This window comes from Sinocyclocheilus rhinocerous, unplaced genomic scaffold, assembly GCF_001515625.1.
Source record: "Sinocyclocheilus rhinocerous isolate Xijiao unplaced genomic scaffold, SAMN03320098_v1.1 scaffold395, whole genome shotgun sequence".
Taxonomy (NCBI): domain Eukaryota; kingdom Metazoa; phylum Chordata; class Actinopteri; order Cypriniformes; family Cyprinidae; genus Sinocyclocheilus; species Sinocyclocheilus rhinocerous.
Window position 1 is genome coordinate 1768475 of NW_015660890.1, and position 21725 is coordinate 1790199.

Sequence of the window (21725 nt, forward strand, 5' to 3'; positions counted from 1 at the left end):
AAAGAAAGCAGCAGATAAATAATAAAAAAAATAAAATAAACCCAAGTGTCGCCACTTGGGATAATTGCTAAACGTGTCTCCACAAGGAATTCATTCAGGATTTTATCAAATTAAAACGAGAGGCGAGTTGGGGGGTCTCTGGAGAAATCTTAAACATTAACACGCTCGTGAAATTAGAGCCTGCATCGATATTTTGTATGTGTTTGAATAATTCATGTCTTCCCCGCTGCTCCAACACTTGCGGAAGACCAGTAAATATAAACATCAAACAAGATGTTTTTACATGCATCGCCTTCTTGAATATTGCATAATTTTATATTTGCCTGTAATTAAAATGCATTGAATATTGATGATTTGATTTTAGCCCCATTTGCATGAAGAGCGAACAAAAAAAGCATCTACGAACCTGAGGACAAGGGCATGGAGTATTTGTCGGTGTGGCGTCTGCGCATGGCGCCCATGCTGGGCACATTGGCGGGACTGAGGACGTTGGGCACCTGGGGCATCTGGGAAAGGGGCGTGACTGGAGCGGTGGGCGTGGTGGGCGTCTGAGGTAAGTTGGGGGGTGAGACAGACGGGAGGTTCTTTGACATGGTGACGCTGGAGACAAGATTCAGCTGTAGAAGAGAGAGAGAGAGGGGGATTTAAACGAGTGCTGGCTCATTCCTACAGCTGTGTTTCCCCTAATAAGCGAAGGAGGAAGCAGCCAATCTGCACTAATTACAGGATGAAATTGTATCATAAAAATTCTAATTACAGCACGCTGTTAAAGATTATCTAATGATCAGGCTGTGAGTTATCCCGGCCCATCTCTATCCCATAAGAGCTCCCTGGATGCAAAACACACACGCGGTGAGAAGAACATCACCTGGCTTCCTGCCATAACCTGGTGCCTCGCTAGTTATCCATCCCGCTCTCTTCCCGTCTTACCACTCAAACACAAGAGTCAGGTTTTTTATCAATATGCACATATCCTCTGCTTTTTTTGTGTCCCAACTTCACCCGAGTGGAAAACCCTGACCTTTATTCTCGCCGTTAACTCCTTCAAATGGTAATGACATCATTACATATTCAAACCAAATTGCCTTAATTGCGAATTGGCAAGCAGAATTCCGGTGCTGTCAGAATAGAAAATGATCGCCGGTTGGACATCAACAATCGTTTGTGGCACATGTTGATAAATACAATGAAATGTCAAGCCGGCTATTCTCAGGCGGCTGCTCTATAGACAATTACAGCTCCACTTAATGATAATGAGATAATGCCAACACAGAGAGTGGCATGCGCTATACCACTTCGCGAGAAATCAATGACTCCTCTAGGGGAATGTTGTATCCTGGTTAATGACTGGAACTAAGACCTTGAAAGGAAATTAATGACAAAGACGCGTTGTCTACCAGAGGGACATCTTAGCAAAAGGGTAAACGGTTATGTTGTTGACATTACATTACATGCTAAGTAAATACTTGTGTCTTAAAGTCAATAAGAAATCAAAATTGACCCCTATTACTTCTAAAGGTGTTCCTGGTCTTATTATGAACAATTCGTTGTTGCACACTATAAAAAATAAAATAAAATAAAATAAAAGCTGACATTTTCTACAACAGATATTCTTTCATTTTGAATTTGATTCATTGTCACTGTTACAAAGCAGTAACAGTGCTTTGTAACCCCCCCCCCACTCTGAAACATGAGAGACAAATAAAGTGTTTGTGCTAAATTTATTGCCATTTGAATTCCCATCTTTGTCTGTGCTTGCAAAAATGCAGTTTGATGCATATAATACATTGTATAATTCATCAGGGGCCGGGTCACGGCACCAGATTTGAGGATTGTCTCTCTTAATATCTTTCTCATTGCGGCCAAACCACCACATCAGCACGTAATTACACACTACTCCTCTAAAAAGGTTTTGATACACTGTCAAACACTGCAAAAAAGCACTTCACAATAAATCCTATCAGTAGTGAGCGAGCGGGGGAAACAGATAGAGAGTATGCTGCATGTATATTTAAAATGTTAAGACAAGATTTTCCTCCCCTCTCTTCACCTGGTTATGGCAACAAGCGTAACATGTTTGCAGGCATACAATCTGGTGTTTGCAAAATGGAATTTATTAAAGCTTAACTGAGCAGGAGTGAATGAGACACAGGGATCAGCCCTTTACTACTGCTGCTCATCTGAATATATATTCAAGGTTGGCTGAGAGGAAAGGAAGGGGTTGGGAAAAAAGAGCCCCTCATTATTCAGGACTAGCAGCCTTGGTAACTTTGATTTTCAGCCATCCATGGCATGGCCAAAAGGTAACATTTAATGAAGTGCCATTCAGAGTTTAAATGGGGTCATATAACAGTGTACCAGCACCTTGTGTTGGGCTACTGATAGCTGTTGAGGGTTTGCCGGTGCTCATTTTGTCGTGCTAATAAATTCACACTATTAATATTTATCAAATGTGTGGGACGGTTCTCTGTCGGCCCTGTGTGTACGAGGGCGTGAAAGTACCGCCATATTATCTGTAACATCCTTTTTTGTGGGGAGGATACATGTGTTCTCTTTTGTACCTGCGAAACCGATAACATTAAAGCATTTGCGTGAGCCCGACACTTGCACTAAGACAAAAAGGAATGAGCTGAAAAAAATCGCAGACCCTCGCTGATTATTTAAGAACTCACCATTAATTGCTCATCATCAAATGCAATTAGCAATCCTTTCATGTGCGGTTTATGTAATGTAATACTTCATTAATATTATTCATTCATATGCGGTCGTGGATTATAGGCTGAACGTTTTTTATTAGAGTCGATTTCACCAAGCTGCTGGAGTTCTGAGGATGAAAACGGGAAAAAAAACCCTGAATAATAAATCGACAGAGGTGAGCAGTCGATTCCTGATGGATTTACAGGATAATTATTCTGTCTTGTGATTATCTGCTTTATACGGTGGGAGGTGATGAGAAAAAATTATGCCGGTGAAATTAGCTACTTGCTAAGCGGCGGCAACACGCTAAGAATGTTTTCCCCTGCAAAATATTGAATAGCTAATAAACAATTCCAATAAATAACATTTATCACAGCCTACTCTCTTTTGTAAACACTTTAATTTCCAGCACAACACAACGTGTTTTTTGTATTTTGTTTTTGATTAATGGTTAAAGGACATCTTTGAGTGAAATCGGATCCAGACAGATGGGCCGTTTTCATATATTGCTCAATTTTTCTCCAAATACACAGCTATATCTCTGAATGTTTACAGATTACAGGTTATTTCTTTACAGATAATCTTCTCGCAGTTTCCATCTATCATTTCAAACTGTTTGTTTTCTGAAACGAAACGTCTTCCCCCTACTTTAAGTGCGCCTGTGGTCGCGGCGCTAAACAGCTTTTACCGGCCAACAGGTTGTTTGCTGTGCTAAAGCCATCAGAGTGTAATGGCTCTGCGTTTTTGGCTGAGATCGGGTGTATGATTTAATGCTCTCTCGGTCCTGATAGGGTCCCAAGAAAGCAGGCATTACAAATCCCATTCTCCTCTCATCCTCCAGCCGTGTTTAGAGAGCACATTTACCATCCTGAGTCCTGTTTACTGTACGCGTACCAATATGCACTCACCGGTTTTGGTGATGGTTTGGGCTCTGAGGGCCTCATGTGCAAGTGTGCCATCATCGCCTGAAGACGCTCACGTTCTTTAGAAAGCTGTTAGCAGAAAGAGGGAGGGAGAGAGAGAAAAAAGAAAACAGACTGGTTTTAGAAATGAGTGATTTTCCCCAGACTACCACAGTAGTACATCTTGTTATCAAGCTTGTCTGCTTGTAATAAATCCTGCATACGGCCCAGACCGGCTTCCTTAAGCTTGCCTCAAAGACACAGACATAAAGCAGTGGTTCTCAACCGGCGGGTCGTCACACAAAACCAGCTAGAGGTCTTTTCTAGTGGGGTCATGGACAGCTGCAAAACAACAATGCTAAATGCAAATAAAAAATGCAATTAGCCATACACTTGAGTATAGTTAGGATAGAACAATAAACAGGCTTATCAACTTTTAAAAAGGAGAGGAAACACATCATGTATCTTCTCAAACAACTATTTCAGAGCAAGTTCACCTGTCAGTTGGTAATATGCAACATTTGTCTGTTTTATGCATTTAAACAAAAGGTAGAATTTTGTCATGTGACTATATAGGACCTATATAGGTCTTGGCAATATTAATAAACATTATTAATAAATGTTTCCATATAGATCCTTGTTAAAATGCATTAGGCATCATGAACTATAACAACGAACTGTATTTCTTTACAGCATGTATTAATTCAGGTGAATATTAATTCTTCCTAAAGTTTAAAATAGATTAGTATGTGTGAAAATGTACATTATCCAAGATGAATAAATGCTGCAAAATTCAGGTATATAACCTTACTGCAAAGTGATTCCCTTTTATGTGTGATTTTTAGGACATCTTTGTTACTTTTAGATAAGAAGCAGCTTTGTACAGTGTTGGACGCTTGATGTCCTTGGGTTCTGAAGCAAAACCAGTTGAGAACCACTGAGAGCGAGAGAGAGGCAGATTAAAGCAAAGATAAGAGAACCATTCCTTGTGGTGCGGTGATGGAGAGCTGAAGGTGGTGCTCGGAGGTCACGGAAAACAAATAGCACTTCATCTTTTTGTCAATAGCAGAATTTAGGTCAGCAAAGTTCTGACAGTAACAAGCTACTCAGGCCATAAATTAGAGGGTCCTGGTCGGCTACTCAAAGTCCTGTGGACACTGTTAGGGCTGGACTGGATCTAGCAGCTGCAGAGAGGTGAAGGGGTCCCACAAACAGAGTGCCAGTCGGTCCCGCCTCCCTGCCTCCTCCCGGGTCCTCCAAGGTCCAGTTAGTGCCCCGGCGATCTGTTATCATCAATCTAACTCACAGAGAGTGACAGGGACCGGCCCGCACGGCGCACCGCCTTGAACTCCGCCGGTGAGCCGGCATTGAACATTGAGCTCTGAACCAGGCCTCATTACCAATGACGGAGGACAAAAAAACGCCAAAAAGAGCGGAAAAAAAGCCCAGAAGGACAGAAAACAGCAGCTCTGCTGTAATTGGTCACAGTGTAAGCACGCCGGCTTTGTGGTATCAGCGAACAAGAGAACAAGTCAAGGGAGAAATCGTGATGTCCATCTGTTATTTTACATATAAACAAGAATTATTCATTGTTCTGTTTCAAGAGCCCAACAAATAAATAGGGAGGGTTTTGCCAAGCGTAAAAACCTTTAAAGGTTGAGGGGAACGCTTGGCTTGCATTCAGATGGGCATCACGAAGGCTTAGAGGAGCCAAGGTCAAAAAGCAATCCGCACTACAAAGGCGAGGCGGCTCTTTGCGTGCACAAACGCAAGGGAACAGCTAGATTTACATAAAAAAATAAGCACAGGCCGCAATTATTCTGCAAGCGAAACTGGTTATTTATTTGAAATTAACAGAAGAAAGATGGATTTTAACCCCGTGCACCGCATCCCATGATGCACCGGAAGGTGTGAGGCAAAGGACAGAGCGTTAACTGGCGGGAGAGATGGCCGCAGCGCTGAGTAATAGCATCCCTCAATCACTGCTCTCATTATCTCGCCAGCGTGACACCTTAATAAGGTCACGCTCCAGCTACTGGAAATAGTGGCTCTCTTTAGAGGTTCCTTCAGGTGCAAAGTGTATTTAATTAACACAGTCCAGCCCAGATGCGCGCATATTAATTGGAAGGGATAGAAAATAAGCACAAACCATGATTCAATTATAAAGGCCTGTGATGGCTTTCACCTTTGTTGGGATGGATTTGCTCAAGGTGTCCCTTGTGCATTTTTTCACTTTATGAGCTTCAAGTTTTTTATGGCAACAAGCTAATTAACAAAATGTTTGGTGTTATGCTGCAAAAAAGCAGTTAAAGTTGAACAAGTGTGTGTTAAAGACAACATGAAATCAAAATCAAGCAAAACATGGTACTGAACACCCACTTTTCACAATTCCATCAAAGCCTGATGCATAAAATCCAGTCTTGCTCTAAATTAAGGACTAATATATAAATAATGATTGTTTTCGAACACTTCCACTGTCTGCCACTGGATAAGCAGTTAGCAGACAGTCCCGCTCGCAACCTGCCAATGCTTTCATTAATGCATTTATCAGAGGTTTTTACCCAAATGACATATACAATGTAAAGTTTGAAGTATACGTTAGTACACAAACTAGGTAAAGCTAAGCTGAGTCAGGTTGGTTTAATGTTTTGATAATACAGCAATATTTTCAATTTGTAGAGAAATCAGCTTACAAATCACACATGCATTGTGAATGCCATTTCATGTTGTCTTTAATTTAAAGTAATAGTTCACCCAAAAAAGAGAATTCTGTCATTTACTCACCTTCATATTATTCTAAACCTGTATGAAACAAACCAACACTAAACCAAATTGACTTTCATTGTATGGACACTAATACATTTTTCAAGACACATGCTTTTGTGTTCCACAGAGGAATGTCAGTCATACAGGTTTGAATGACATGAGGGTGTGTAAATGATGCCAGACGTGTCATTTTTAGGTGAACTGTTCCTGTAAACGTGTATATGCTTATATTCATGTGTCTACTGTACCTGTATCTCTAGCTGTTGTACCACCTGCATCTGTACTCGGCACTGGGCGGTACTCCTGTCGTCCAGAGCGTGTTCATTGTTAAGGTGCCTGTAGGCGAACAGGAGAAACTGATGAGAAACCAACCCCTCATTCACACATACACAGGCTCAACTAATAATAGACGGTTGCTGTTGATCAACTACCACTGTTGTTGATGAATATGATTTCTGGATTACAGGACGTCCATCCCATTAGCTTTTAACAAACCGCCGCCATCTAACAAGTGTGTCCCGCGCTCGCTGAAAGCCGGTGTTTAACATCACAATAGCATGATTGTCATGCGAATGAGAGGCAACGCTCAGAACACAACGGCTTATGAGGGATGTTGGCGTACAAAAGGCCTCGGCAGAGGTTTTGTCTTCTACATTTATCAAGAAATAAATACAATAAATGCAATTTAACTCGAGTAACGTTTAAAAAGTGCCTCCTACGAAGAGTGCATTATTCCGTCGACATATTAAATGTATCTACTCATCCTTTCATTAGAATATTACGCAGAGAAAAAAACCCACTTCAGACTGCAGGAGCAGTCAATGGCAGTTTTTCCTTGATTGGATTTTGTCTGCAGGACACAAAAGAAGCCCGCCATTAAAATAGACCTTTATTCCCGGCGAACGCACGGAGGCGAAAAGGTTTTTAAAAGTGTTGTGATGTTCGGTAATGAGCCTCTATCTAAATTATCATTGGTGACAAACCCACAAAGCGCTCTTTTAGAAGACATGCTTGTGAAATGCCAATGCTGCCACTCTCTTTCCTGTAATTATAGGTTAGCTTGCAGACCCTTCAATGATCATTTACAGTACAGCCTCCAGTGCATTAGTGTTAGCTTAAATTGCGCACATACACTCGCACGCAAACACCCACCCACATCCACACCGAGCTAGATTTAACACTACTAAGCATTTTCTCTATTCATTCTCTATTCATAGCGCAAGCTATTGTTTATGTGCAAAACGCAAAATAACAACGTATTCATAATCCTCCTCAAACACGCCAATCAAAGCAGAGGACATTTGAGAACACAATGGCCGCCGCTACCTTTCAATTACGCCCGTGCCCATTTAAAATTATTTCATTCCATCACGCCCGGTTTTGCTATTGTAACCGTTTCAGGTCTAATGCTCAGATATTCTCCATTATAAATCAAAAGTGAGATAGCATTGAACAGAAAAAAAAAAAAAAACGCCTAGGATGACTGGAGAGTCGGTGCCTTTCTCCGGCCCCGTGCCTAATTGCTGTTTCAGAATGCGCATGCAAAGGAGCATTTCATTAATCATGTAATCAGGTCCCTCGCAGGGAACTAATGCTGCAAATACCCTTTTCATTTCAATGCTCATAATGCTATCTTACGCACTTGATGTATGGTGGATGTCATAAATTACAGTTGCTTCAAAAGCCACGACTGGCTAGTTCCGCCGTACCGACAGGTAGCTCGCTAAATAACACATCTTATCTCGCATGCCCCGTTTCTCATTAGCGGCCATCTAGATCTTAATCTCGTTTCCTTGTTTATTTTAGGAACGTGAGGTTTTCTTTTCTAATGGAAGCAAGTTTCCTTCTCCAAGAGTAAATACAATAAATGTAATTGTCAGAAAGTGTAAAATACTAGGTTCTTTATGCATTTTTGAAGATAAAGAGTCACAATTATCAAAAATAGTCATAATTTTGAGATATATAAGCACAGATATGAGAATGTCACAAGTCTGAGACATGAAGTCGCAACTGTGAGATACAAAGTCGCAGTTGTGAAACACTAAGTCACTATTGTAAGATATAGTCACAATTAATAGAAAAAATAAATTGTTACAATTATTATAAGAAATTAATTTTTATAAATTCAGTACCAATAGTGTAAGCTATAAAGTCACAATTATGAGATAGTAAGTTGCAATTCTGAGAAATGATGTCGTAATTACCTTTTTTTAATAGCCAGCAGAATGAAATACAGCACAACAGAGTTTTAAGCGAGTGCTAACGTTAGCGAGAGCTAGTTAGTGCTGGTGATTACATCCAGATTACTGCATGGCAATGAAATATTCAGACAGTAGGTGTTTGACTATGCATTGATAAAAGCAGGGGGCTAGAGGGGGGTTAGATGCAGTCACCAATATCTCCTAATGAGCCTGTGGCGCTGGGTTTAGTTCAAACAGAGAGGTGAGAGGAGAATGAGACGGGGCCGCCAGCTGAGCAAACATCTATGGAGCCGCCTGTAATTTATGGGTCACTTTATAGGCATATTGATTTTTGTTTTGAGATGGGGAATGAGGGCTCTGATGGTCTAAGAAACAGACGGACAGGTACGCAACAGACTGAGAAGTGCATCGAAAACCACAGACAGAATGAAATCATCTGAGTTAAAGTAGGAATTACTTAGGCCTTTCCAGCCAACATGGACCAATTAAATCATTTCGCTAATTCTCAAATGACTCGCAATTTCTAAAGGACTCATGACCTTCAACTGGACATGGGTTTGATTAATCTAACCTGGGACTTCCTGTTGGCTTTCATTAGCGCCCAGTTTAAGACGTAGCACTCTAAGAGGCGGAAACTCTGCAGGTCACTTCACCAGTATTAAATGTTAAATAGGTGAAAAGAACGATTTATTTCCCTGCATTAGAACGGGTTTGTTTATTGAGATACACAATCTCATATTGCGTCCACATGGGAAAGATGCTACAGCAAATGGCAAGCCTGCGTTGACAGCACGTCAATCTTTATTACAGGCCAGCGGGTATGTCTGTATTTTTCTCTTCCTACTCATCCTGACTCTTCTCAAACATGTGAGAGGAAATCAATAAGAGAACTAGGGCAGCAATCTGGAGCTTAAACAATAACAAAATCGCCTGCATGGCAGAACAACATTAGAACGCTATGAATTCATTAGCCCCCTCTTTTAGCTGCACATAACCCCCAAATAAGTTGCCTCAAATCAGACCCACAAGATGCGTGCTTCGTTGCATTAATACACACGCCTCGAGGTGTACCCGCGTGCTTGCACGCACATTCACGCACGTCTATTTGAACTTCAGAGCTAATATAAAAGTGCCAGGCACCTCTTGGCTACCCCTCTCCAGGTGCACCACGCATGAAAGAGCGCAGAGCTGCACTTAAATGCTGATCTTGACAACTTTCTCAGCAACACAACAAAGATTACAAAACCGTGGCTGGTTTCTTCTCCGCAAGCTACAAGCCTGCGCCGGTTGGGTGAATACCTCCGCCCCCTGCTTCCCCATCAAAGGTGCCATTTGAATCTGACACCTATTTTATGTAAACCATTTTAAGCGTGTGTACCTGGATGATACGCAGCAGTGACTGGCATCTCCGAACGACATTAAAAGCTTCCTTCTGACACCGACAATCGCTCCTCCAAGGCACAGCGCCACCCGCCATCTCAGATCACGCTGCCTTTTGTGAGAGCGTTTTCATGTACGAGTTACAGTACGGGCGTCTCCAACTCTGGGTGTCTCACCCCCATTTCTACGAAGATTTGGAGAATGATTGCTGTAATGGCATCCTACTGCACAGGCTGTCAGACCACGAGCGTTTTTATTTAGTTCTCTTCAACCATTGTTTTGCATACCAGCTGAATTTGGCGGGAAATGATCACATGACCTCTGATGTATGCTGTGCCACAATAAATGAACGTCAATGGGCTAGACGGGGATAATTAACCCTGTACTTTGAGGTACATGCAGTCTTTTGGTTGACAGTCATGACCAACTAGTTAAATGGTAACACACTCAAAGGCGCTAAATTCTTGACTTGTTTGGAGTGGACTCTTTAGACTGTGTCTAGCTGGTTTATAAAAGAATAGAACGACGTCGCCACTCTCAAAAGCCGTTTACAAGAATTGACGTGGACATTTACACCCACCAAATGCACCAGATTATTATTTCACAGTTAATTACGGATCTAATTAGAATATTCAAATGAACCCTTTTCTATATTCTTTGATGGTAAGGCTCTTTCCTCGGAGTGGCAACGTGATAACCTACAATCTCCAGCACTGCAAACACCTTCTCCTTTGATGTCCCCCCTCTTGCGTCGCGGCAACAAAGCCGACCAATTACAAATGAGCTAATTAACTAAATTGTTGATGGAGCATGAAGAGTTCATTTCACTCCGTTAGCTGCGCCATGACAACACCGCATGGCTATGTGGGTTGCCATTAGCTTCTGCCGCTCAACACCAGCCCATCATCCACTCACGTAGCCGTGGAGATGCACGGTCATTTCTGAGCACCACCTATGATGAGCTGACAGGCGCCTTTGAGAAATCTGATTCACCATCCGTTTTGTGGATTTACAGCTAAGTGCGTGAACTGAGGTATGAAAACTTTTTAAATTGAAAAAGTAACAACTAAGCATCTAATAAGTATTAAAATAGAGACATAAAGGGAAAACAGATAAATTACTGCTTTAGGCCAACTAAAAATTTTTAAGCACTTATGGTCTCTTGATGATCACTTACTTCAAAAACTGTCCAAAGTCGTCACAAATACTTTCACATCCTGGCCACTTGCACACTCCATGACCATAGAGGGAGTGTGATGCTCCGGTCTCTTCATGCAGCGAACTGAAAGAGAAATAATGAGCATTAAAAACGTGGTGGAAAACATGGTGGTGGTACCTGTCAGGATACTATGACCAAAAGTTGGGTCAAACCGGCTCAATTTGGTGGACTTGATGCTCAGAAAAGCTGAAAAAACACACATGCTCTCCCCTCGACATCACGCCACCTTGTGATTATTGATCCAGAGTATTACTGAGGAGACACGAGTGTGTTAAAAAACAAATGGCCTGGCCAAGTAAAATCACCAGTCAACATTTTTTCCACAGACTTTCACCTTGTAAAGCCATTACGGACAACTTGTATAAACAGCAGAAAACCGGCCCCTGCGCTTTAATTTTCACCAGGAGATTCATTTGCGGTGGAACCGGCGTTTTTAAGGACACGACCTGTTGTGAAAAGACATTACGGTAAGTTACGACCGCCAGTTCTAATGGTGCTGAGGGGCTAATGTGCGAAAGTGAGGCTAAGCAGACCAGCACGGCGTGTGTTTGTGTGCGGCACACGCTCACACACACAAACCTCACCGGCTGTTTTACCTTGCCGTTATCGATCAAGCACATCTTAGAAAGCAGCTGGCTCTGACAACACAACACACTCTGTGATTACGAACGACCGTGGACCCGAGAGACTCCGCCAACACACGAGAAAAGTGTGTTACCTATTTCTTAAATTATTTCCGTCTCTCTCTGTTTTTTCCTTTTTCTTCTCTGCCTCGAAAGATATCTCTCTCAAGAAAGGGCTTTCTGTGAAGACGCTACGTACTTGAAACCAATTACACAACACATCCACCCCCAGTGAAGTCAGCGGCTGTTGCTATGTACTAACATATGGCCGCTACAGACTGAATAATACATGGAGAAATATGCGAATCTATGTCTTACAGCAGCCGCGGAGCATATAAAAGGGCCGTCGCGTGTATAAACGCTCAGGAAATGCCACACCGGCATAGTGTATTCTATTTACATGACAAGCCGCGCCAGCAAAGCAATTTCAAAAGAAAAGCTAGGTATTAAATACTTAATGTACATTGAGGTGAGCTGTGTGTTCCTGCCACTGAAAGTTGCACCTCCATGCGTTTGATATACCAGAAGGCACTGCGTTCAATAGCGCGCTGTCTCGTGGGAGGTTTCGTCTCATTTCAACTGTTATCCAGACATTAATAAACTATTGATGAGCAAACAAACAAAAACACACAGCCCTCTCCCTGCAGGAATGAGCATTTTCCTTTTGCAAATGGGGACAAACACATCAACTGTTCTTTCCGTTTTTCGTGTCGCACATGAAAAATTGTTTAAACGGCTGTTTGGTTTGTGTTTGTTAACATGCCTTTGTGTTCATGTGCACACAAGACCCTTTATCGGGAAGTTTGTGATCACGTATGTCTGAAAAGGGATTTGGAGTTTGTGTCGAAAAGAGAAGAAGCTTTTATCCAAAGTGACTTTACATAGCTAATCCAGCTGGATCTCAAGGAGCCAATGGTGATCGGGTAAGCGGAAGGATAAACCAGTGCCCCTCCGATTAGCTTTGGCATGCATGTGTGCGTGTTAGAGTACCTCTCTCTCCGGTTGTTGAGGGCCGGGGACTGGCCGTTGGAGATGCAGTGATGGGTGATGGGCGGAGAAGCTTTGGGGTTGCTGGTGGAGGTAGTGGACGAGTTGTTGGTGGTGCTCAAGTCCAGGCCGCTATGTTTTAGCCCATTGTCCTCCATGGCATGGCTACTGGTGACGTCTTTCCAAAGTTGCTGGAGTTCGGCGGGGCTCAGACCAGCTGGAAGAGAGTCACAAAAAGGTTTACAGACACAATCATTCACGAAACTCTCATCATGAGCTCCCATCTGCCCTTTTCTAACAAGGTAGGTAAACCTGTTCTGCTCTGCTGCGAAACTTGAGCATCACACTTAAGCATCTGGAGATAAACCGGCACGAGATCGACCTGGACGCTCATCCCTCGCTTCGTTTCTGTGGTATCCGAAAGTGCAAAGCAACCAGGAACTCATCTGCACATGATTATGCATTCATAAACAAGCCTCTGTGTGCAGAATCAAATCATCATATAATCCCTTGGATGATAAAATGACTATTCCGCTTCATGTTGCCCCGGCTATACTCCAATTAAGAGCCATTTTCAAACTATTGTCATCCAGCGCCATTTCGATAAACACAGTAGCACCAGGTGTTCGTTCCAGGAAAAAAGCAAATGGCAACAGCTCGTCTTCCTCAGAGCTCTGAGCTCGCACTGCGAGTCCGTAAACAACAACAACAGGCAAGGAGGGGAGGGAGAGAGAGAGTGAGAGAGAGAGAGAGGGAGAGAGAGGAAAACAACAAGCACACAGACACAGGCAAGAGAGAAAGAGAACTAGAGAAAAAAAACTGAAATGGCAAGTAAAATGCAGCAGGAAACAAAAAAGGGGAGTTTAAAAGAGGACGCAGACACACACGCACGCTCTCAGATGGTCACGTGAGGATGTTACCTGGCGGCAGAGTCTGTCCGGGGAGGGTGGGCTGTCCTGGGCCGGGGGGCAGAGAGAGGAGGCCCTGCCTCTGCATGTTGAGCAGGTGCTGCTGCTGCTGCAGTTGCTGCATTTGTAAGAGCTGCTGCTGAAAGACCAGCTGCTGTGCCGCCAACTGCTGCTGCTGCTGCTGCTGCTGCTGTTGCTATAGTGAGAGAGAGAGAGAGAGCGCGAGTGAGCATATACACGCAAAACACTAATCACACACATGGACGAGAAAGTGTTTGGTTATACATGTGGCCCAAGTGAAACCTAGCCGTCTCGTTCTCTTCGCCTGTTTGCGTGGACTGAAATCTGTGTGTGAGATGCGGGTGGGAGGGTGTGTGGAACCCCCTCCTTCCGCCATTGATAGTTAATTGTCTTGCATTTGTAATGGTCCATTACAGCTTATGGGGCCACAGGGAGGGGGTGACGGAGGGAGAGAAGCTGAGAGAGATTTACAGCACCCACCCCCCCATCCCCTCCCGAGCCCTGTTTACTGCCAGTGGAGCCTCTTGCATAAGCTGGCGAAGCCAACAACAAAAACAACAACAACAGCAGCAGCAGCAGCGGTGACGGAAACCACAGAAAAACAATGCAGCACTTCAGTGATCAAAGCACAGCAACTGTGCTTGAAATCTTTCCATAGATAAAAATAAATCCGTAAAATCAGGTAAACGTTGATGTTTACTTGCGAACAAAAAGGATTAGCAAAATCACAAGTGAACAAAACACCCATATAAAACACTTTTTGTGTAAAACGTTACCCATGACAAAAAAACCCCCTTCAAACAAAGCATTTAATTAAGTGAAATCAAACTGAAAATCATAGTATTTACAGTAAATATTTTCGTACATTGGATCTTTCATGAAACATCAGCTATGAACATTTTGCATAAACCGTCACATACAATATGGACATAAACTTGTAAAATAGATACACATTAACGTTACAAAATAATTACTGAACTAAGAGAAATTAAACAACAATTAGCTAGTCCAAATCACTAAAGAGCAAACATTTGGGCCTCATTCATGAAACAGCAGATGAAATTTGTGTGTTAAATTGTTTGTAAAACCATTACTACATAAATGGTTGTAAACAGTTTACACTTTTACACAAAAATGTATTCTTCTCATATTTCATAAATCAGTCCCAAGACATAATTTTATGTCATACTAGTTTGTAATACCATTTTTATGTAAATTGTCATATATGCAAATTCATTCTGTTAGTGAATGAGGCTCAGTGTTTGTATAATTTCGTATGTGATGAAACGACAAGACACCGTTCTTTAGTCTTGGCTGTTCGGAAATGTAAAGTGGTGTAGTAGTTGCATTTCCATGTCGTACAGAATCAATTTATTAGCTGTTTTTTAGGAGGTCTGGCTTAAAAATGACTGAAGTTTGCTTCTGTGGACAAAGTCTCCAGAGGTCCATTAGCAAACTGAGAGCTAGTTTCTGCTGAGACCCTGTTAGCTTGAGCTCTCTCTCTCTCCCATCCGCTTTCCCTTTCCTCTTCTCCTGTCAGAATACATTACAACCTACTCAGTGACAAGAAAGCAAAGACCCCCATTACAGGAGGAAAGTTAAACTTCCAATTTTTGCTTGGAATTACACTAGCGGTAGGACTGAGCAGACTCCAGAGGAAGACCTTCAGTCAAGAACGGTGAGGAAGACCTCACTCCTTTAGTTTAGGGATGAGAGAGCAAGAGAATGAGAGGCAAAACTTGTGATGCGCTCACTGGAAAACAGACTGCATAATGGAGTGAGCCGTGCGGATTGGCCCCGCAGTCTCGTGAGAAATAAGGGAGCAATTTCTATTCCATATTTGATGGCAGGGGCCTGAAAAAAAATCTATTCGCAAATCCAAACAGAAACAAAACCTTCGGGAGGTCAGTCCTGCTTTCTGTAGGCCCTGCATAATGGCTTGCTTGAAGAAAGACAATGGTAGAAGGTGCTAGTTGAAGAGACTGCTGGGGGCGGGGGACATTTCCCGTCCACGATACCTAGCTGATCAATTTAACTGCTTCCGCACGTTTTGTTTGGGTTGCCGCCCCACTCCTTGGCGCGCTTCGCTTTTTGATGCCTGCTCCTGCGTGTCAGGAATCCTCAGTCTCCTTCTGTCTGTCTGTCAGATGGATCCACGGTCTGACTGTCAGTTTGATTTATGAGCTCGCTGCTGTCGAACTTTTCTGCTCGTCGGCCCAAACCCGCCGCGGTGGTTCATTAGCGAACGGACCCTGCGCGGTACGCTAAAGCGGGCATTTTAGCGTCAGCGTAACTCTGAATTACCGCCAAGGACGGAGTTGAGACACCTGACAATGTTGTCTGCCTAATTTTAGCTCTCTACATCGTTTGGTAGCATTCAGAAGAATTTTCCTCTGTGGTAAAAGAGTGTAATGACAGCACAGACTGATTTACAAGTCGCTTGTGGTTGGCGAACACAAGGAAAACCATCACTTTGCCTCTTACATGTGTGTTTTGGTGTGTTTATCGTACCTCTTTCACTTGTTTTCCTGGGTGCTGTTGCTGCAAAAGCTGTAGATGGAGTTGCTCCTGTTGTTTCTTATAAAACTCTTGCAGGTGTTGCTGTGGAAAGGCATGGACATTCTCTATTACAATGTGTGGAAAGCAACAGATCATACAAAAGTGTAAATGCTTAGAACAAATGCGCTAACCGCTAGGCTAATTTATAGCCAAAAACCATGATTGTTTAGGGGTTTAAAATATTTCATAGTACTTTGTGCTTGTTTCCCTTTTCCCATTAAGTTTGTTATTAGAACATTTGCACTAACCACTAGGAGCAGATGCAGTTAATGTAAACACTCTCAGAGCAAATGTGCTAAATGCTAGGCTAAAGCTGTGACAAAATAACCAGTTGATGTATATGGCTTAAAAATGTATCTAAATATCAATGTATTTCCCTTGTTCTATAAAGTTAAAGTGCTTTCACTAACTGCTTGGAGCAAATACAGCTTCTAGAGCAAATGCGCAAACTGCTAGGCTACATCTGCGACAAAACAAAGCAGCTGTTGTATATGGCTTGAAAATTTATATTTTACTTATTTCCCTTCTCCCACATAAGTATGGCCGTACCTCAAAGCAGAGCTACAACAGAACAAACAGATTCGCAGCCGACTCCGGGCTCCTGAGGCCGCACGACATGCCTGGATGTGCTTCTGCATGTCACATCATAAATAACATCTCTCTCTGGTCGAGACAAAGAGACCAGCACTTCCCCTCATCATGCGTCTCCATATGGACTTTTATGCGGCTGCACATTACCGCTAGAGGAACAATTAATCTTACTGCCCATATATTTTTTCCTCTCTGATGCCTTGACAGGCAGTGAAAATCTGAAATGAATGTGAAGCACTCAAAGGAGAGTATTCATCATTGTGAATTAATGCATTTAGCACACTTCTCCTCTTCTTCTCAGAGTGCTGTCCTCAGGAGCTCATCGTCGGAATACAGGAGCCAAGCTCTCCCGTCTCGTTCAGCGGGAGACGTCTTCAGCACAAGACGCTCGTCACCGTTTATACAGACCTAATTATAATCAAGGCTAACTGAGTTAATGGAGATGTTTTTAATGAAGAGCTCACTCTGAGATTTTAAAATCACTTTTGAAGATATAATCTACTCTTGTCAGAGATGTGGTCTAGTTGTTAACTCACATGCTACGATATGATGTGGTGCTCATGTGGACAATCAAAGTTTGAGCTGTTTTTCCTAATCATTTCATGTCCTTACATTACTACGGCTGCTGAAAAATCAGCTTAAACCCGGTTTGCTGGTCTTAGCTGGTTAAAAATAGTCTCCCAGCCTGGGCAAGCTGGTGGGCTAGCTGGTATCCCAGGTTGACCAACTGCACATTAACTGCCTGGTAAGGAAAGGAGACCAGCTGAGACCAGCTAAGACCAGAAAACAGTTTAGGCTGGTTTACGGTCACAAAAGACCAAAAAACAAATATAGCATCTACAAATGTCATATATCTACTATAGATACTTCAGCTAACATGTTGATAGTTTAACTAACTTTAACAAACTTGCTCAATCTTCAAACTGCTGCTTCATTATGATAAAAAGGAAAACCTTTAGAAGGAGTGAAGAATGTAGGAGAGCATGAATTTGAAAGTTCACTTTATCAGCTATTACTGCAACAATAAAAACGCGATGCGTCTTGCAATGCGGATACATTAATGAACCAAACAACACGTGAAAGCAAGAGTTCACGTACAGCTAACTCTGTTTGACTTTCTTGTTTCAGTGCTCCATTTGTCCCCAAAAGACGTCCCCACTGAAAACAACTAATTACATGCCTGTCCGTATTTAGTATGTCAAGGACAGAGAGGATCTGTATGCTACCATTTCAAAACATGACTGCATATGGGACAGTGAGTAAGAGGGTGTTTATGTGTGTTCACCTGCTGAAGCATGACTGCTTGTTGTTGTTGTAGGAGGGCTTGGAGCTGTTGGGGGGAAAGGACCTGCTGTTGAAGGATCTGCTGCATCTGTTGGGGTGTGATCACCTGTGGACTCATCATTGCCACAGACACTGGCACCTAAGAGAGACGGAGACGGAGAGAACAACACATTAGCCATGTCTCGTGAAAACTCTTCAACTGTAAAGTCATGCGCTTCTCGAACTCTCTGGAAATGGTGCGAGTGCAGTATATGTAGTCATTTGGCAGTGCATGTGTACTTTCTTACTCTATATATTTTCTGTCAGCTACTCCCAACGGGAAAAGCACTGCGCTTTAAATAGAGGAGGACCTTAATTAGCTGAACCCTTCAACTCCCTCAGGCGATTTCTAGTGCTACAACACACAAGGCAGGCAGGAAGACGCACATCTCCAGAGCCGACTGTGGGTCGTAAGCGGACACATGGCCTGTTGAGGAGCAGCTAAGCTAAGTAGCATAGATTCAGGCTGCCGAGGGTTTGAAGCTTTGAAAAGTCTGTGAGAAACTCCTGATTGAAGCTGAGCTGCTGTGAAGTATTCTGTTTTACAGAGGTGAGGGGAATTACCAGTTGCCTCTCGCTGCGCATTGAAGTTTCCAAGTTACACGCTTGGAAGAAAGCAGCCAGAGGCACAAGTCTTCCACGAGATGTCATTTTTAAAAATTCATGTCATTTTTTTAAATGATAAGAATCATTAAAATACCAGCTGTCAAACTGTGCGAGAGAACTTTTTCAGCTAAAAAAAACAAAAAAAATATTTTCGCAACCCAGCATTGAAATAAAGCAAGCGAGTTTTCTGGAAACATGCAACATTTACATTAATTTGGCTCGATTCTTCGCTCGCGTCTAAAACTACACAATGAACAGAATAAAAATAATTGCCAGACAAATGCTATTTGAGAAAGACAGAAACAATTTTCCTCTCCTGGGCGCTGCACCTGTCTACAGCTGACTCTTCAGGGCGTTCTTTGTACTTTATGAAGCATGCTGCATGTTGCATTGTTCAACAGAGCAGCTTCGACAGATGCTGTCTATCATCAAGACAGCCGAGCCTTCGGCGTCATGACAGGTAAACATCTCTATTGTTGTGGTTTCTGAGCTTGAGAAAAAGACGTGAGGCTCCATTAGACGTCGCGAGGGGTCCGAGTGACTCCTCGCGCCGGCTAATCAAGACTGCTTGATTGCTTTCCGTACGTCTGAGCTCTCAGGGCCTTGACACGTCCTTGTTTTAGTCTCCTGGCTCGGCCCAGCTCAGGTTCCCCTCTTTGATTAGCAGAGACATTTGCATGGTCACTACACATTTTTCATTTTAGAAGTCATTATGCATTAGCGCTCCTGAGCGCCGAGCTTGACTAATCCTGATGAACTGAGTAGCGGAGCTGAAGGTCACACTCCATCCCCACTCATATTCATATTCAAACAATTCCAAGCACCATTCTTCATTAGACTGGCCCCAAAACTCAATGAGCATCACCACCACGGAGGAAAGCGCACACACAAATACACTTTCTTTCTTTCTGTCGGTCTTTCTTTGGGGAGAAAAGGTGTGACGAGGGAGGAGGTATCGGAAAAAAAACAAAGGAACAAAGCAACAAAGTCACAAATTAAACAGCTGCATGTAATTATGCAAATGTATGCTTACACCTTCAATGTTATTAAACCTTAAGACACATTTGTGATGTGTAATTACCCCCAGGTTCAGCCAGGGTTCTGTGCCGGCCTAAACGACAATATAAAGACCAAAGCATGAAAATACAAGAGGAGATGTTCTCATTACGCCCATTATTTGTATATTTAAATGAGCTACGGACTGAATAACGAACGATCACCTCGCCTGCACTGTGGCTCGGTGAGTACAATAAACATGTAAATTTCAGAACAATTCGCTAAGTTTATTTATCGACCAAAGCTGACTGTGTGTTGTATTTTCGCCTTGAACTTGCCAAAGAGAGACTCGAAATGACAAAGGCGACAAGAAATAAAATGAAATCAGGATATGCCCCTCAGCCTCTCATTAGCTTTTTAGCAGATCGACGGATGATACGCATCTTCATTTCATCACTTTTTCAAACAAAAAAAACGAGACAAAGTTGAAGTTTCGGCCCACTCACTTCGGAGTCGCGCACAATGCTAATTCCAGCATTTAACGCCAACATTTTCTGCATGATATATCAGAGCTTGAAAGATGAAAGCAGATAAGTAATTGCTCTCCTGGTTCTTATTCTTAACTGACAACCCATAAATTTAATTTTACACACACGTTCATTTACATTTTCAAGTATATGACATGATAATTGGCGGAATATAACACCTCCATTCCGCGGGATACTGAGGGGGGCGATGATTGACAAGCTGGGTGAATTGAAAGGAACAGAGGCTGAATTGCTTCTCCCCGAAATGATTTCGCCAAGACGGGGCATAATTAATGAGCGTTTGCCGAAGGGTCGAGACGCAAACAGTCACAGACAATGGGTCTTTTCCCTTGCAGGATGCCAGATGAAGAATATGACTGTGAGAGGCAATGATGCAACCCAACGAGTGCTAGAAAACTTCACAGATAATGGCATTCTTCATGAATCAAAGCATCAACTTCAGTCGTCTGCACTTGAAGCACTTGTGCTGTGAGAAAATTTACTTACAGACCATCAACTGACATCTGTTTCTCACTCCTTTTAAACAACAAGCACATCCAAAAATGGCAATCCATGAAGCTTTGATTTCTATTGGAAAACTATAAATACAAGCTGATCTCCATTGACCTGCTCTTTAGAGCCATGAGGCTCAGCACCTAAGAGAGAGCAGAACAAATAGCTTTAAATTGGTCAGTGATGAGAAAACATCAGTGGCCCTCCTGAAGAACGAGCAAATCATTACAGGGCTCTCGCTATGCCAAAACGGGTCTCGACGGTCAACTCCACATCATAAAAACGAAAAACGCAAGACTTGAGCCTTTTACAGTACCTGAAAACACAACAAATGTCCCATTGGTGTATTTCCAGTAGGGATGCACCGATACTGGTATCGGTATCGGGCCCGATACTGAGCTCCTGTACTCGTACTCGTTAAAATGCCCCAATACCAAACGCCGATACCACACAGCATGTGATAAGTGCCATATTCAGACAATGAAACACCGACAACAGAACAACAGACAGCAGAATGGAGTTATTAGAGATTAAGGATGTCTATGAAGTATATGTATGCAATGAATATAATGTTAAACATTCAGTGTTAACACCTGTATAGCTGATGTGCGCGAGTTGATAAGCAAAGCGCGCTGAGTGGATTGAGCGCGCCGTGACGCAGATGCGCCAGCTTGTCGAGTGAATATACCTTTCTCACAGACATCACTGGAAAGTTTGTAGTTCGGTTGTATACGTCAAAAACAACTAAGTAAAACAATGCACACGTTACTTAACGGTAGGGAGAGAGAGAGAGAGAGAGCGAGCGCGCGCGCACGCGCAATTCTGTTGTGTGATCTTTGATGTTCACTCACTTAGCACACGCATCATTTGGATTAAAACTAAATCGTAAAAATAAGACAATTTATA

The 21725-nt window shown here is 42.6% G+C and overlaps 1 protein-coding gene across 1 annotated transcript in view; it reads right to left on the reverse strand.

Moving 5' to 3' along the window:
- LOC107725896 (forkhead box protein P2-like) overlaps nucleotides 1–21725 on the reverse strand; it is a 100157-nt gene that overhangs the window by 10337 nt on the left and 68095 nt on the right. Inside the window, exons 6-13 of the mRNA XM_016535314.1 lie at nucleotides 18140–18277; nucleotides 16216–16305; nucleotides 13696–13879; nucleotides 12779–12992; nucleotides 11124–11228; nucleotides 6614–6701; nucleotides 3606–3689; nucleotides 407–617 (exon numbers count right to left, since the gene is read on the reverse strand). Of these exons, the coding sequence (XP_016390800.1) occupies nucleotides 407–617; nucleotides 3606–3689; nucleotides 6614–6701; nucleotides 11124–11228; nucleotides 12779–12992; nucleotides 13696–13879; nucleotides 16216–16305; nucleotides 18140–18277 (1114 nt within the window). The remainder of the gene's footprint in view (nucleotides 1–406; nucleotides 618–3605; nucleotides 3690–6613; nucleotides 6702–11123; nucleotides 11229–12778; nucleotides 12993–13695; nucleotides 13880–16215; nucleotides 16306–18139; nucleotides 18278–21725) is intronic.